Source organism: Acinonyx jubatus, chromosome B3 (assembly GCF_027475565.1).
Source record: "Acinonyx jubatus isolate Ajub_Pintada_27869175 chromosome B3, VMU_Ajub_asm_v1.0, whole genome shotgun sequence".
NCBI lineage: Eukaryota > Metazoa > Chordata > Mammalia > Carnivora > Felidae > Acinonyx > Acinonyx jubatus.
In genome coordinates this window covers 1,982,949-1,996,984 of record NC_069386.1, presented here as the reverse complement: position 1 = coordinate 1,996,984, position 14,036 = coordinate 1,982,949, and the positions used below count along the sequence as shown (strand labels likewise).

The following is a 14,036-nucleotide window of genomic DNA, read 5'->3' as shown; positions in this document are numbered from 1 at the left end:
GCTGCCCCCCCGGGGGCCGCAGGGAGACGCTGGAGTGGGGGCGGGTGGCCGCGCCAGGGTCTCTGATACCCTCCCCCCCGCCCGTCAGGGCTGCCCCTGGCCCGCGGCCAAGAGTCCACCATCCACTGCGGAGCGACACGAGGTGGCTGGCGTCCTCACAGTTTCTTCTTCCTCACCACGGGGATGGGCACCACTTGGAAGATTTTGGCACCGTGGTCCTCGGTGTCCAGAGTCACCCAGGTGGGCCGGAAGCTCCCTTTGAAGCCAACGAACGCCATTTTCTCTGGAAAGCAGGGGTGAGTCACATGAACAGAAACCCCAAGAGAGCGGCTCCCGCCAGGCCTCCCATCGCCCTTCCCTGCAGGCATTTCCAGGCGCCCTCTCCCAGCCACCCCGGGCTCTGCCTCCCCGGGAGTAGCTTTGCGCCCGATGACGTCATTTGCGAGGGGCACACAGGGTCTCACCTGAGCCTCCGGTCGGCCGTGCGGGGTGGTGGCCCTGCTTTGCACAGGAGGCCCCCCCCCGGGGCCCCGGCCGCCTTTGGGCTGAGCCTCTGATCACCAGCAAGTCCCTGCGCCTCTCTGAAGCCCAGCGTCCCCCATTACCAGCGAGTCCCTGTGCCTCTCTGAAGCCCAGCGTCCCCTATTAGCCAGCGAGTCCCTGCGCCTCTCTGAAGCCCAGCGTCCCCCATTAGCCAGCGAGTCCCTGCGCCTCTCTGAAGCCCAGCGTCCCCTGTCAGTCAGCCACACGAGGGATGACGCTCAGCTACAGGACCTCTCCCGGCTCCAACGTGCCGTGGCTTTGGAAGGACTCCGTCCAAGGGTTCAGAGTAAGTGGTGCAGCCAGACTAGACGTCTAGGCCCCCGGCCCCATGCATCGAGCCCTGCCGTGCTTTTGGAGCTTAACCGAGGGAGGGGTGTGGGGCTCTCTGTCCACACTCAGGATCGGCCCGGCCTGGCGGGCGGCACACACGTGCCACCTCTGGGAAGACGCCACTTAAATCACCTCACCTACGTCAGCTTTTGGCAACGGTCTTAGTTAAAAAGGCAGAGGCCCCAAGATGAGTCCAGGATTGAGCCCGAGAAGATACTTCTCTGTTCTTGGGGCTCTTTTTTGGCTCGAGGGAAGGGCCTTCAGGGCCTCCGGGCTTTCCCGTGGGAGCTGCTAGGAATTGACGTCCCACATGATGGGCCACGAGCTTTGATGCTCCTCACAGGATGGCGTGGCAGCTGAGCTCTGGGTTAGAAGCGTTCGGATCCAAATTCTGATCTTGGGCAAGTTACTTAAGCGTCTGGTTCCATCCCAGACGGAAGCAACGGCACCGTGACCCGTGAACGCGCGGCAATCGCGGCGAGCTCAGCAGGTGCACAGCCGGGCACCACGCGTGGACCCCAGCGGACGTTAGCGTCTGCGGGCTTGTTCCGCCTCCCTCCCAGCCTCCCCTGGGCTCCGTGGTGACGGTGACGAGGGTCATGCTGGGCGGGCTTCCCTGTGGGGTCTGCGCTGGGCTTCACCGCAGAAGCACTGAGGGACCTCGGACAAGCCGCAGAGATGCCTCGGGCTTTCGTTTCTCCGTCCCTCCCTACGTCCCTTACGGTGGGCGTATGAGTGTCCAGCCCACCGGAACATGGAGGACGAGGCAGAGCCCCGCCCGTCCCTGTAGCGGGAGCCGGGACGGGGGTAGATCAAGCCACTTTGCTGCTGATGCTTTGGTTTAACGAGAAGGGGAGGGGGCCCGTGCTGAGCGGACGGGCGAACAACTCAGGAAGTGGCTTCCCGTGTCTGCTCACACGTTGGGAGGAGGCTGCTGGCGTGTAGGGATGGTGAACGGGCGGCATCCGGCCCACACGTTCCAGAAGGCCACCTAGTGTTGAGGACCCTGGGGTCTGGTGGGGAGCACTGTGGTCTCGGCAAGAGGTAGCAGCAGCCCCCACACCAGGCATCTGGACTTACAGTCAGTGTAGACCCCTGGTCTGGATCGCTTACCTTTCAACCTGAGGCTCTTATCTGCGCCGAGCTTTTCCAGCACTCTGGTCCACAGGCCCTTGGACGTGTATCGTCCCTTCGACACCACGAGCACAATGGAGCTGCAGGAGAGGACGTGTCAGAGGCCAGGAGGGGAGAGCAGGTAGGTGGGGGCAGTCAGCAGCGCCCAGAGGCCCGGCTGCGGGTTTGGGGAAAGGCCGCCTGTCCCTCGTGCCGAGCGGACCGGCTCTTCCCATGCTTGACCCACATCCCGGCCGCCCTCCCACACCTCTGGCCGCAGTTGGCACCCGGGGACCTCCCCACACCTGCTCTCAGCTCACTCGCTGCCTGCATGCGTGTCTGTCCCCAGAGAGGACGGGGTAGGTGCACGGAGGAGGGACTTCGGCTTGCGTTTATTGACGCGAATGTCCTCAGCCCGTTGGGTTGGGACCAGATAGAAACATGGGGGGAGAGCAAGCCAGAAGCTGGGGTTACCGCGTGCTTGGGGAGTGTTAACCTCCACGTTCACGTCACTTTCTGCCCGGTTTGCACATGGGAGATTGGGGCAAATTTACTAGGCCCAAGGGGAGTCGTGCTCGGAGGCGGGGTGCAGGGGCCTGGAGCGAGGCGTGCGCCCAGCCGAACGGGCCCCGACTTGCAGAAGCCCAGCTTGGGGGCCTGGCGAGACTCTCTGCTCCCGGCCTTGGTTGTGTTCAGGCCCACATGTTGGGAACACAGCCTCAAGGTGGCAGACCCCGCGGGGCCGGGACGGACAGGCGAGGGGAGCACCTCCCCCCAGGAACAGCAGCCCAACGGGCTTCCGGCTCACATCTCACAGGAATCCCATAACCACAGACCACAGTCCAGACGCGGAAAAACCAGACAGGGTTCTGGAAGTCGCGGTCACCCCCGTTTGTGTCCCTTCGGGAGCAGAAGGAACACCCTTCAGATGCACCGGGCTCGTCAGCCCTAGGGACAGGGAGGGGAGCTGGGGCTGCCTGGGGACGAGGCCCCAGGAGACGGCAAGGTGAAGCCAGCAGAGAGAGGGAGCATCGCACACTTGTTCTCAGCACTGGGCTCGGGCGCCATTCCCAGGAGGCCATTTCGTCATCGTTCCAGTTCAGAGGAAAAGCTCACGTCCCTTTGGCACAGCTAAGCCTCGCCGCTCGGGGGAACCCAGACAAAGGTCGTGCCCTCTAGACTGGGCTCTGGGCTAGCTCCCAGGAGCGGGACGCAGATGGGGCTCCTCGTGCGTCACAGCATCCTGATGGGGCCAGAAGCCTGCATGCTCGGAGGTGTCCCTGTCTGCCCCGTATGGGACTGTCACGGCCTGTGAACGCCTACACTCGTCAGCACGGGGTATGGTGGCAGGGCAGAGGCCGTTCCGACAAGCCACCCGGACTTCCCACCGTGCCAGGTCGTGGCCCCTGAGAGCGAGTTCTACCCCTCGTTTAGCGAGAAACACAAAACCGAGTTAGACGTGGCCCCGACGTGAGGAAGTGCGGGTCCTCGCCCGGGAACGGCCGCATCCCCGGGGCTGCTGAGACTCATGTGTTAGTAGAGGCAGAACTTTGTGGTTGTGTTGGAAGAGACCTCACCAAAGAGGTGCGCGTTAGATTGGGAGTTACCAGGGATTTCTAGGAAAGGGCACAGGAGGTGCTGGGGGGAATTCAAGCCAGCAGCTGGCAGGGAGGCCGGGTCAGGCTGGGGCGGCAGAGGCCTGGCCCGTCAGGAGGTTGAGCCGGAGGGCCTGCCTCGCAGCCATAGACAAGCCCGGCCGGAGGGCGAGCGGGCAGGTGGGGGGCCGGGACCCGGTCACAGAGGAGGAAGGGACAGGGGGAGTCACGCAGGACGCCCAGACCGTGGTCAAGCCGTCTGCAGGGTTCAGGCCCATGAACCGAAACACGGTGAACGGGAGGAGGGGCCGGGCTGGGAGGCGACGGCCAAGGGCGAGGTTGGGTTCCACGGGAGACTTGTAGCCTGTCAGACGTGGCGGTGCCGGGAGAGGTGTGGGCCAGAGAACTTAAGAGCCACCGGCACTTGGATCGCATCGCAAGTGTGGGCGGGGTGAGGTCATGCTGGGAAAGCGTGTCGTGGCCGGGGAACGAGGCCAGGGCCAGGCTTCCCACTTGTAAGTGGGCAGCCCGGCCGCCTCGGCCTGACCTACATTCTCCGCCCCGCACCCTTTAGGTCGTCAGAGGTGCAGGCAGACCTCGAACGCGCCCTCGGTGCCCCTAGACCGGACGCAATGGGGTGGGGGGGACGTGCGCAGACTCACTTGTCGGGGATGGCCGCCACGTGACTGAACAGCTGCCACGGGACGCCCTGCAGCATGGTGCTGCTGAAGCTCGTGTGGCTCACCACGTGCCCGCGGCTGCCGTCGATCGCCACCATCTGGATGCCGTCCTCGGAGCTGGGGTACCTCGTCCCGTCCACCTGCAGGCCCAAAGCAGCACCGCTGGGGGCGGGCTCGGGGCGCCCACGTGGACCCTGAAGCCGGGCGGTCCGTGCAGCCACTCAGAGCACAAAACCCTCTCCGGGGCCCTCTGTGTGGGTGGGCACTGGGAAAGGGACCTTACTTGGCTGGAAGGTCTGCGCGGATGCAATTAAGTTAAGGATCTTGAGATGAGGTCATCCTGGATTTAGGGCCCGTCCTAAATCCGGCGATGGGTGTCCTCGTAGGAGGAAGGAAGGGGGTGTGGGGCCCAGACACCCAGGGTGAAGGCCGTGCGAGGACAGAGGCAGATGCTGGGGGGGGGGGGGGGGGCACGTCCACAACCCGGGGGACGTCAGCGGAGGCCTCGGGCAGACGGTCTCAGACCCTCTAGGGGGACCTGGCCCTGCTGAGCTGGGCCTCCAGGATGGCCAGAGAACAAGTTTCTTTTGTTGCAGGCAACCCTGGCCTGTGGTCATCGGTGACAACAGCCCCAGGACATAACACCGCCTCCCCCTGCGGCCAAGCAGCGCCCCTGCAGGGGCCAGAACCACTCACTTCAATGTAAGCCACGTCGCTCAGGAGGTGAAAGAAACGCTGCCTGGAACTCTCCATCTTCACCTCCAGGAAGCGGTCCTTTGTCTTCTGGAAAACAAGTAAGACCGGCTGCCCTGGCTGGGTTGGGGGCGCCACGGGCACGGCCTGACGGGGGCAGCCGCCTCCCCGCACCCCCGGCCACCCCAGGATGGGACGGGGTGGGGGGGGCCGAGCGGGTGTCCGGAAAGGGCCCTAACGTGACGGCCGCTCACCAGCTGGGCACCACGGAGCTTCCTGGGCATCGGCACGTCCACCACAGCTCTCTCGGCGAACCTGGGGTAGGCGGTGGCCGTGCAGTCGCTGACGCCCGCGTTCTTGGGGATCAGGGCCTTGATCCTGATTCGCTCGCAGCCTCTCACGGAGCAGAAGGCAAACCTCTCCCTCTCGTTCTGGGCTCTCAGCTTCAGGAACAACAGCCTGCGTGCGGGGGCCACGGCCGGGCTCGCTCAGGCGTTCACCACCCTCCTCCCCCTCTGTCTTCACGTCACCTCCCAAGCCCTGCGGTGAGACCCACGGGCCTTACGAGATGGCCACCAGGCTATGTCTGCCACGGGGTCACGTGCGGTCCGAGAGAGAAACGAGCACCCGGGCGTCAAAGCTCGCGACGCCAACGGGGACCGTTTTCTGGGCACGTGCCCTATGCCACGCTCCGCGCAGGCCGTGAGTGGACACGCCATCTCGCTTAACCCTCAGATGGTCCCGTCCGGTAGGTGCCGTCACTGCCCTGCTTTCTCGGACTCCGAGCAGCTGACTGACCCGGGACCACATGGGAGGACGGTCACAGAGTCGGGCCACCCTGTCACTGTGCCTGGTGAGGCGAGCCTTCCTCACTATATTTTTCTCGAAACTGCCATCTTTTCCCTGCTTGTTGGACAGGACTGGATGCCGCGGGGGTGGTGCAGGGGGTCAGCCGACGAAACCGAGGCACTAACTTAGGACTTGTCACCGTTCCTCCTGCTCAGAAACAACCTTCCCGGCTGACTCCCACGCCTGCAGCATCCGAAAGGCTGTTCCCGTGCTGACCCCTCTCTGGGAACCGCCTGCGCCCAGACGGCCCGGCGAGCTGGGTTCGCGCCATGATGCCACGACCTCCACCCACCGCCGCACAGCCGGTTGTGCCAGGGAAGCACCTGGACGCGCAGAGGGGCCGATCGAGACTTCAGAGGGGCCCCAGGTATTGGGAAAGCCCAGTGCTTTGGGTCCTGTAACCCAGCTCGCAGCCCCCAAGGGTGTCACCAAATTAAAGCACAGCCTAATCACCACCAGGCACTGACGGTGGGTGTGGAGGTCGGCCTGCAGAGGCTGGGCTCCCCGGTCCGCCCCTCCGTACCCTGAGTCTTGGGGGGTGGCTGGGGGGCGTCCGCAATTACGCGGTGCCTCCTGGGGCCGGCAGGCACACCTGGGGACTTTGTCGGTTGGCGCTGTCCTCCAACGGTTCCATCAGCCTAAGTCTCTGTTCCCTCTTCACCTGTGGTCTTGTCTGCCCCACGAGTGGTGTAGAATTTATGTGAAAATCGGGTGCTATTTATTTCCCCCCAAACCTAGCATTTTACTAATGCCTCTGATTTTCAAATTCTAATTTTTCTCTCATCAAATTGATAAAACCGTGTCTGAAAGGGATAGAGAGTGCCCCTGCTAGGTATCTCCTTATCGCTGATTGCAATCAAGAGGGAACACGGCCATCAAGGGATCCTTTACGGTCACTCCCCAGGGGAATGGCTCTAAGCGGCCTCACCGCTCGGACATTGTTGGCATTCCGGAGGTGTGGGACTTACTCTGTTTTTCAGGGAGGGGACCAGACAGCTCCCTATTCTCCACAGACACTCTATCCCTGTTATCCCTCCACTGAGCAGTGCCTAGTGCCGTCCAGCAAAGGGTGAGTGACGGCTCTGGGGAGAGGTGGACCCGGGTTCGAAACGAGCCGTGCCAAGGTTGTGCCGTGGCCTCGGGGCAGGACCCCGCTATTTCCTCTGTCCCTTCTTTGTCCCCTTCTGGACGAGGGATGAGGTCATCTGCTCCCCCTGGCTTGGGAGGACCCGAGGGAACGGACCGTGGCTCCTCCGTTCTAAGGAAAAGCTGCTTTTGCTTTTTGCCTGAAATGGGCCTATTTCCTCCCATCCCCGTGTCTATTCACGGAATGTTTACCCCCAGCTTAGCAGCTTGGAAAATGTCACTGGCGGATGGAACCTGAGTTCGGCCCCTGAGTCGGAGCCCCTGGGAAAGCGTTCTCCGTCAATGGCAGGTAACCCGGTGGGGGTTGGCCTGCTGGGAGGGCCAGGGGCATGGCCCGGGGCCGAGCCGCCCTGCCGCGGCGGGGGTCCTCACCCTGAGTCCTCGTCCCAGTAGTAGTGGCCCCTGCCCGTAAAGCTCTGTTCCACCTTGTCCATCTGGAGGGTCCGCACGAAGGTGCCCGTCTTGGATGTCTGCTTCAGCAGGCGGTTGTGCACGTCGGAGAGAATGGAGAAGGACGTGCCGCGGGGGTAGCAGAACCCCACTCGGATCCAGTCGCCCCTAGAGGCGGGGGGGGGGGGGTCAGGCCACAAGCAAGGGCGTCCAGGCCTCAGAGAGTCTGGGGCCCGCCTGGAGAGAGACCAGAGAATTCTCCCCCAGACGGCACCTCCATTTCTGCTGGGGGGGGGGGGGGGGCGTGACCATCCGGCTGCCAAGTGTTGGGGGCGGGGAGCGTGGCTGGCAGGGCGAGGGGCTCCCTGGGCGCCGCCCGGGCCTAGGCCGGGGTGCTGCCCTGCAGCTCAGCCCCTCCTGGTCCAGCCCGGTCTCAGGGCTCATTTCATCTCTTTCGGTGTCATTTTCCACATCTGCTTGGCGTCCGTGTCCCAGGAGCACGTGACAAGTGACAGGCACAGACAGCACCCGAACACCGACGCCGGAGGCCAGATCCGGGCGGGAATGCTGTCGTGCTGCACCTCGAGGGGACGCTGGCCCCCGCTCCCACGTGGGGTGCAGGGAGGCCCGTGGAGCCAGGCTTTCTGCCTGAGCCCGGCCGCGCCTGGGGCAGGGGGGCTCCGCCCGGGGCTCAGATTCTGGACTACTGGGTGCCCTTGGCCCCTCTGCAGGGGTGACGTGGGCCGGCCTGCGGTCCCGAGGCGTCACCACCGCTGCCTGGGGCTCCGTCGGAGCGGCTGCGCCCACTTACTTGTTGAAGTTGATGAGCCAGATGGCCAGCTCGGCGGGCGCCGGCTGGTCCCAGTGCACGGTGTAGCCCTTCTGCAGGGCGACCACCGGCTGGTACTGCTGGTAATGGGTGCTGCGGGCCAGGGCCCCCTCTAGGTGGAGGGGGCGGCTGGGGAAGTCGTTCTTGATGATCTTCATCCGTAGGTTGCTGGTCTTGTAGGCCTGAATGTACATCTTTCAGGACCCAAAAAGGAAACACGACAGGACAGTTACAAGGGATTATTCCAGAGCGTCTGGTTAACATCTGACAACGGGCCCCGCTTTCAAAGGAACGTTCCGAGGAGCCCTTTTAAGGATGCGTGAATGGACGGCTGGGGGCGCGGCCATCGCCGTTCTGCGCGATCCCGCGACACCTTCTCAACAAAGGGCTCTGTCCGGGACACAGCGTTAGAAACACGGGAGGAGTCTGCTTAACAGTCAGATGGCGGACTGCGGGGGGCGGGGGGGGCGAACTGGCCAATCCTGTGCGCGCAGCCCCCTCGCCCCTGCCGCTGTCCTGCCTGCGTCTGTGAGGCAGCTTTGGGCACGTTCCTTCTCTGTCTGCCTCCCGTGGCCAGGCCCCCGTGGCCAGGCCCCGTGTCACTACGCCCTGCACGAAGGAGCACTGTCCTGCTGCAGAGGAGTCCCTGAAAGCGAGACTACGAGCTCTGGGGTCCCAGGGACCCAAGAGCCGCATTGTTTTGGGCCCGCCTCGGTGGAGATCTTGGCGTCCTGCCCTGTGGCACGGCCCCTGTGCAGGTGACACCACCACGGCCACGGCCAGCACAGCAGCGCAAAACTGGGCACGCGGGAGGGAGGGGTGGTCTCCCCCGTACCGCCTACGGGATGGAAAGAGGCGCTTCGGCTGCCCGTGGCACGGGGCCGTCCCGAGGACCGAAGCTTTAAGGGTGTGTTACAGCACGCGAAAGCTGTAAAGGGAAGGGGAGAGATTATGAGCAATAATTAAGCAGCAGCCGCTCAGGAGAACCGGGCAGGTGCTGACAGAGCTTTTGCACAGAAGACAAGCCGCGTGTGGGAGAGACAGGGTGCGGGGGAAGATCCAGGCCTGGTTTCGCCAGCACCCTCACCTCCCTGTGCCCACCTGGCCCTGTGGCCCCTTCCCCTCTCTGGCACCAGCTCGCTCTCCCGCCTCTGCCGGACCCCAGGCCACCTTCCGGCTCCTTTCTCCCCCACCCCCCAGTCCTGACGTCCACAGTGTCCGCCTGTGTGGTGATCGCGAGGACAGCTTCTTCGTACACGTGTGTCCCCTGCCGGCCCCGGGACTCCCCTCTTACTTTAATGCTGCGTTTTCCTGGCTATCTTCCCTCTTGTCGTTTATTCACCATCACCCAATAACAGCTAATGCCAGCATCGTAACAGCTAGCTGGTATTTTCGGCTCCGTCGTGTCCCAGGTGCTGTTCCCCACGACGGCCATTGGCCACATGTGGCCCCCGAGCCCCGGAAACGTGACCGGTGTGGCTGAGGACCCACCTGGGTTTTAAATTTTGATTAATTTAAACCTCAAACCCAAAGCAGTGTAAAATATTTTCCCACCGCACGTGACTTTATCCTTTTGGGGAGGTAGGACTACCTTTCACTTCGTCGAAAATCTGCATCCAAACTGAGCGGGCTCGAAGTGGAAACCGTGTCGTGGATTTCGAAGACTTAGAGGAGGAAAAATTACATCCAGGAAAAGTACCTCACTAACGATTTTTGTAAATCCATTGCGTGTTGAGATGATAGGATTTTCAGTACGCTAAGTTAAAATATATTATTACGATTAATTTCTTGTTTCTTTTTTCTTTCTCACAGGGCCTCTGGAAAATTTAGGGCCACGGGGCTGGTTTGCGTTACATTTCCGGCGGATGGGGCCGGCGACGCACTTTGCATCCGTCATATGAACCTTAGGCCCGCCATCTCAGAAGGAGGTTCGACTATTATCCTGATTTCACAGATGAGGACACTGAGGCTCCAACAGTCACCCACGGGTCTGGTTCCACATGTGTCCGCGTCTTTGCACTGACTCCAGGCACTGGGGCCTGACTTGAATCTGAGTGACCTCCCAGTGCCCTCCTCCTAGGCATCCTGCTTTCTGCCTACAACACGGTTTTCACTTTGATTTTTTGAAAGGGCATACAGCAGGCGCTCGCTCCTGCTGAGGGGCTGGTGACACCAGGGGTGCCCTTGCTTCCCCACCTGTGCGTAGCGCCCGCTGCAGATGGCCCCTCTCCAGTCGGGGACGTTGATGCAGTCCGGGTGCCGGACCAGCCAGTTGTCGTCCTTGGTGAGGTAGGACCCCGGGTACTCGGACACAGAGCCGTCGACATCATGGAACACGGACGTCTTATCCCCATCCATGTCCAGCTGGTTGAACCAGGGCCCCGGCTCTCCGAAGAACACTCTGGAAGTAATCTAAACAGAGCCCCGGGAAGTGAGGCTGGGCCAGAGGTGAAGGGAGACTGCAGCCCGCTCACCGGCCTCCACTCCAGACCCAACGCATTCGTTTGGCCTCTGCTCACACGAGGCCTGGCTGCTGTGGGTGACCGTGGAGAGTGCTCTGAGGTGCGGGCTCAAAGCCTGCAGAAAGGAGGGGGCACAGGAGTGTGTGTGTGTGCGTGCGTGCACAAGTGTGAGAGGGGGAGAGAGGTGTGTGCATGAGAAAGCACACACGTGGGGCAACGTGTGAGAGAGGACCGTGTGCTGTGTGTCTAAGAGGGGGGTGTGTGCACCTGTTTGAGGAGGACAGTCTGTCGACACGAGCCCGTGGCGGACTCTGTGACTGACCTCTCCCAGGCCTCGGTGGCCTGAGTAAAGAAATGAAGTCACAAGTTCTCATGCCTTTCCCTTCAGCCTGCCGGCGCAAGGCAGACGGGCAAAGGGCACGACCAGAGGGGAGGAGAAGGAAGAAAGTTCTGGGGGATCCAGAGCCCAGACAAAGCATCCCAGGTCCCTCCCAGCCTCAAAGTGCCACCCTCCGTCCCGCCCTCCTCACCCCCAGCTCTTCATTGGCACCTGTCTGTGCCCAGGAAGACCCCATTTGTGGTGCCCTCTCAGAGAGACATGAGCGCCTTGGAAACCCTGGGATTGGAGATTAACGGACCAACCCAGGTGACCCTGTCACAAGACTCCATAGTCAAAACCGAGGCCTGTGGAGGAACAGCCTCAGGACCTTGCGTCTGGAGGGAGGCTGTGCTGAGGCTCTGGGGGGTTCGGGGCAGGGGGAGGGCAAGTGGGACGCAGCCAGACCTGACCTGTAGGGCAACCTACACTTGTACTTTTCCAGCTTGGATGCAGACGGGCTGGGGCGCGGCCCAGCCTGCTTGGAGGAAGTCGTTCGCTCCCTGCGGTGGTGGCAACGGCTCAAACTCCAGCCCTGGGGGACTTGTGAATCACTGCCCAAAGTCTGGATTTGCCCAGAGTCTGCCCCAGCACCTCACTCACCGGGACATCCTCAAAGGCAATGTTGGTCACATTGTTATGGGGGCAGCTCTGCCAGGCGTTGTTCAGCCGGAAGGCCAGGGCACTGGTGTGCCGGCCCTCCAGGGCCACAAACTTGCGGAAGGTGCAGTTCTGGATGTTGATGGGGCCGTCATAGAACTGAATTCCTCGGATCGGAAAATTCCTACAGAGTTAAGGAAGTGAGAGGTCAGCCTGTTCGCCACGTTATGCCAACGAGTTGTTTGCACCCTTCAAGGTGATGGAAACAGAGACTTTCTGGGTAAACCGTCCTGATCCCCACCTCCTGCTACTCCTCGCTGCAGGGCGTTATTGATTCATCAGTTCATGAGAAGGTATTTATAGACACAGTAAATGTCAATAAATGATTGCTAGATGACTTGATGGATGGATGGGTGGAAGGAAGGAAGGCTGGATGGATGGGTGGATGAAAGGAAGGAAGGAAAGAAGGAAGACAGGAAGGGTGGGTGGATGGATGAAAGGAAGGAAGGAAAGAAGGAAGACAGGAAGGGTGGGTGGATGGATGTATGGAAGGATAGATGGAGGAATGGATGGATGGATATGTGTTTAGTTGCTGGCTTGGGGGCTGGGGAATCATCCTCTATTCAAACACTTGCCCCAGTTTTTCCATCCTGTTAAGAGTCATTGGGTAAATACCATAAATACTCTGTAGAATGCCAGTATTGTGTCCCTTGGGAGACTAGAGCCATTAGTCATTATTTAGTCTCAGTTGCCATAACCATTTAATCAGATTAAGACCCAAATGGGTTTCCTCTGAGTAAGCCTTTCAATTGTGAATCTGTTGGGTCTGGAAAACAGGCAAGGGGGGAGACAGAACGGAAGGTGATGATGCTGTAGCGAGATAACGCACGTGACCTTTCAGGGCACATAACCCTACAGGAGCGGCAGGCCCCACTGGGAAGGCAAGACTGTGGGCTGTCAAAGGACCCCAAGAAGGCTCTGATCTCCAGGAGTCGGAGAGGATGGGAGGCGGAGGTAGAAAGGACCGGAGAATGGGCAACTTGGCTCAGCAGAGGGCGGGGACTCAGAGACTCCTCTCCTCTGCCCTCGGACTCCTGCGCGGGGCCCGGCAAGGGCCAGCTGGGCTTCTCGGTGACCCTGAACCTAGGCTTGTTTGTTCTGGAAGCCCAATGTGCATGGTTCTGCTGGTATTTGTGCTTCTGGGCCAGGTCCCCTCCTTCCACTGCTGGCATGAAGGAGGGAGGGCAGAAAGAGGGAAAGAAGCATAGAGAAGGGTCTGTCCCTGGGAGGATACACCACAGCCCCCCGTCCTCTCCCTGGGGCTCCCCTCCCCACACGCAGGTCCCCCGGGAAAGCCCAGATCACACCAGCCTTGGTGCGTGGCTTCAGTCGACACCAAGGACTTCCTGCATTTCCGCATCTTTGAAAGCAGTCGATTCGCGCTGGCGCCTTGGATCCTGGTTCTCAGGGGGTGCCTCCGGGCACTGTTTAAGTTAAGGCATCTTGGGAACCAGCCACTCTTACTGGCTGTGTATGCAAAGCGTATGCTTACTTTTCATCTAAGCCCAGCCAAGGACCATTGCGGACGAATCCCTCGTGACCAGGAGGACACGGTCCCTGCTCACAAACGCCACGTGAGGGACTTGCCCGGTTCGGCAGAACTGTCGGGCCTCCATAAACAAACTCAGCCCTGAAAGTCATCAGAACATTCCGGCCCCGGAGGGCTGGTAACTCTCAGCAAAAAAAACGCCCAAGTACGCAGATCCAGAGTTACTCATAAACACCACCCAAAGGGGCTGGTCTATCGCTGCGACCAGACGGAGACCAGGGCTTCCAGACCACTTGTGCCAAAGGAGGCCGTGGTTCTGTCCGCAGAATCTTTGCAAAGGCGCACGTCCACTGGGGTGGGAGCTCCGGGCCCGTGTCCTGCCCACAGAGGCAGGGATTATATTTCTCCGGAGAAAGGCGGGGGGGGGGGGGGGGGGAAGCTCTGGGGGCAGGAGGGCTCTCGGCCCTCGGGGAGCAGACCCCCGCACGTCTGCCCGGCTCAGAGCCTGGCCATCGGGTTTGGGTTCACGTCTGAGCAGAATCACCATCAGATGGGGGACAGACGTCCTCACACCGACCCAGCTGAGGCTCCCCCGGGAACCGACCGAGCCCCTCTGCTCCGTGAGCTGGCCAGCTCTCCCGGTCCCCCCTCCTCCAGCCACCTGGCCAGCCTCCCCCCGCTTTGCCTGAAACATGTTCTGCAACAGAGAGCCCGGGACCCCTCAGGACAGCCCTACGTTTCTGCTGATGAACAGGCCTGGCCGTCAGACAGTTCTTCCCGCACTAAACTCCTTCTAACCGTGGGGCCCATGGGGAATGAGTTCCGTCTTGTAAGCGTCTGGAAGCCCCGACCATGTGTGACGTCGCCTCCCGTGCTGGTCC

The 14,036-nt window shown here is 61.5% G+C and overlaps 2 protein-coding genes and 1 long non-coding RNA gene across 17 annotated transcripts in view; 2 read left to right on the top strand and 1 right to left on the bottom strand.

Moving 5' to 3' along the window:
• Positions 1-155: 155 nt before the first annotated feature.
• The window catches only part of CEMIP (cell migration inducing hyaluronidase 1), a 126,715-nt gene continuing 112,834 nt past the window's right edge, over positions 156-14,036 (bottom strand). For 7 of the 8 annotated variants that reach the window (XM_027068252.2, XM_053223461.1, XM_053223460.1 and 4 more), the window contains 9 exons: positions 11,610-11,790; positions 10,365-10,580; positions 8,151-8,362; positions 7,322-7,507; positions 5,209-5,413; positions 4,958-5,044; positions 4,244-4,401; positions 1,987-2,087; positions 156-283 (listed from right to left, as the gene is read on the bottom strand). In XM_027068252.2, coding sequence (XP_026924053.1) covers positions 156-283; positions 1,987-2,087; positions 4,244-4,401; positions 4,958-5,044; positions 5,209-5,413; positions 7,322-7,507; positions 8,151-8,362; positions 10,365-10,580; positions 11,610-11,790 — 1,474 coding nt within the window. The remainder of the gene's footprint in view (positions 284-1,986; positions 2,088-4,243; positions 4,402-4,957; positions 5,045-5,208; positions 5,414-7,321; positions 7,508-8,150; positions 8,363-10,364; positions 10,581-11,609; positions 11,791-14,036) is intronic. The other variant, XM_027068251.2, reaches the window with a different exon arrangement.
• On the top strand, positions 166-7,344 carry LOC106965916 (uncharacterized). 8 transcript variants are annotated; one of them, XR_008298919.1, is made up of 8 exons: positions 198-296; positions 695-829; positions 4,156-4,383; positions 4,826-5,055; positions 5,323-5,807; positions 5,959-6,170; positions 6,784-6,872; positions 7,148-7,344. XR_008298919.1 is itself a non-coding variant. In XM_027068257.2 (7 exons), exons 4-7 carry the CDS (start codon positions 5,537-5,539, stop codon positions 7,340-7,342), a joined length of 762 nt encoding a protein of 253 aa, XP_026924058.2. In that variant the 5' UTR covers positions 198-296; positions 695-829; positions 4,930-5,055; positions 5,323-5,536; the 3' UTR covers positions 7,343-7,344. The 8 variants fall into 8 exon arrangements, 2 of the variants coding, with proteins under 2 accessions (XP_026924058.2, XP_053079437.1); XR_008298918.1 differs by having other exon boundaries at positions 1,217-4,383; XM_027068257.2 differs by lacking the exon at positions 4,156-4,383 and having other exon boundaries at positions 4,930-5,055; positions 7,153-7,344.
• On the top strand, positions 10,514-12,003 carry LOC113601985 (uncharacterized). The gene is made up of 2 exons (XR_003423368.2): positions 10,514-11,114; positions 11,452-12,003. It is a non-coding gene; the product is annotated as an uncharacterized LOC113601985 (long non-coding RNA).

What these genes read in the sequence shown, in the direction of transcription:
- LOC106965916 (XM_027068257.2), top strand. Translation starts at nt 5,537, where the DNA reads ATGTCTGCCACGGGGTCACGTGCGGTCCGAGAGAGAAACGAGCACCCG. An exon ending in AGACTTCAGAGGGGCCCCAG is followed by an intron (nt 6,171 to 6,783) that starts GTATTGGGAAAG and finishes TCTGTTTTTCAG; the next exon opens with GGAGGGGACCAGACAGCTCC. An exon ending in CTAGTGCCGTCCAGCAAAGG is followed by an intron (nt 6,873 to 7,152) that starts GTGAGTGACGGC and finishes CCCCCAGCTTAG; the next exon opens with CAGCTTGGAAAATGTCACTG.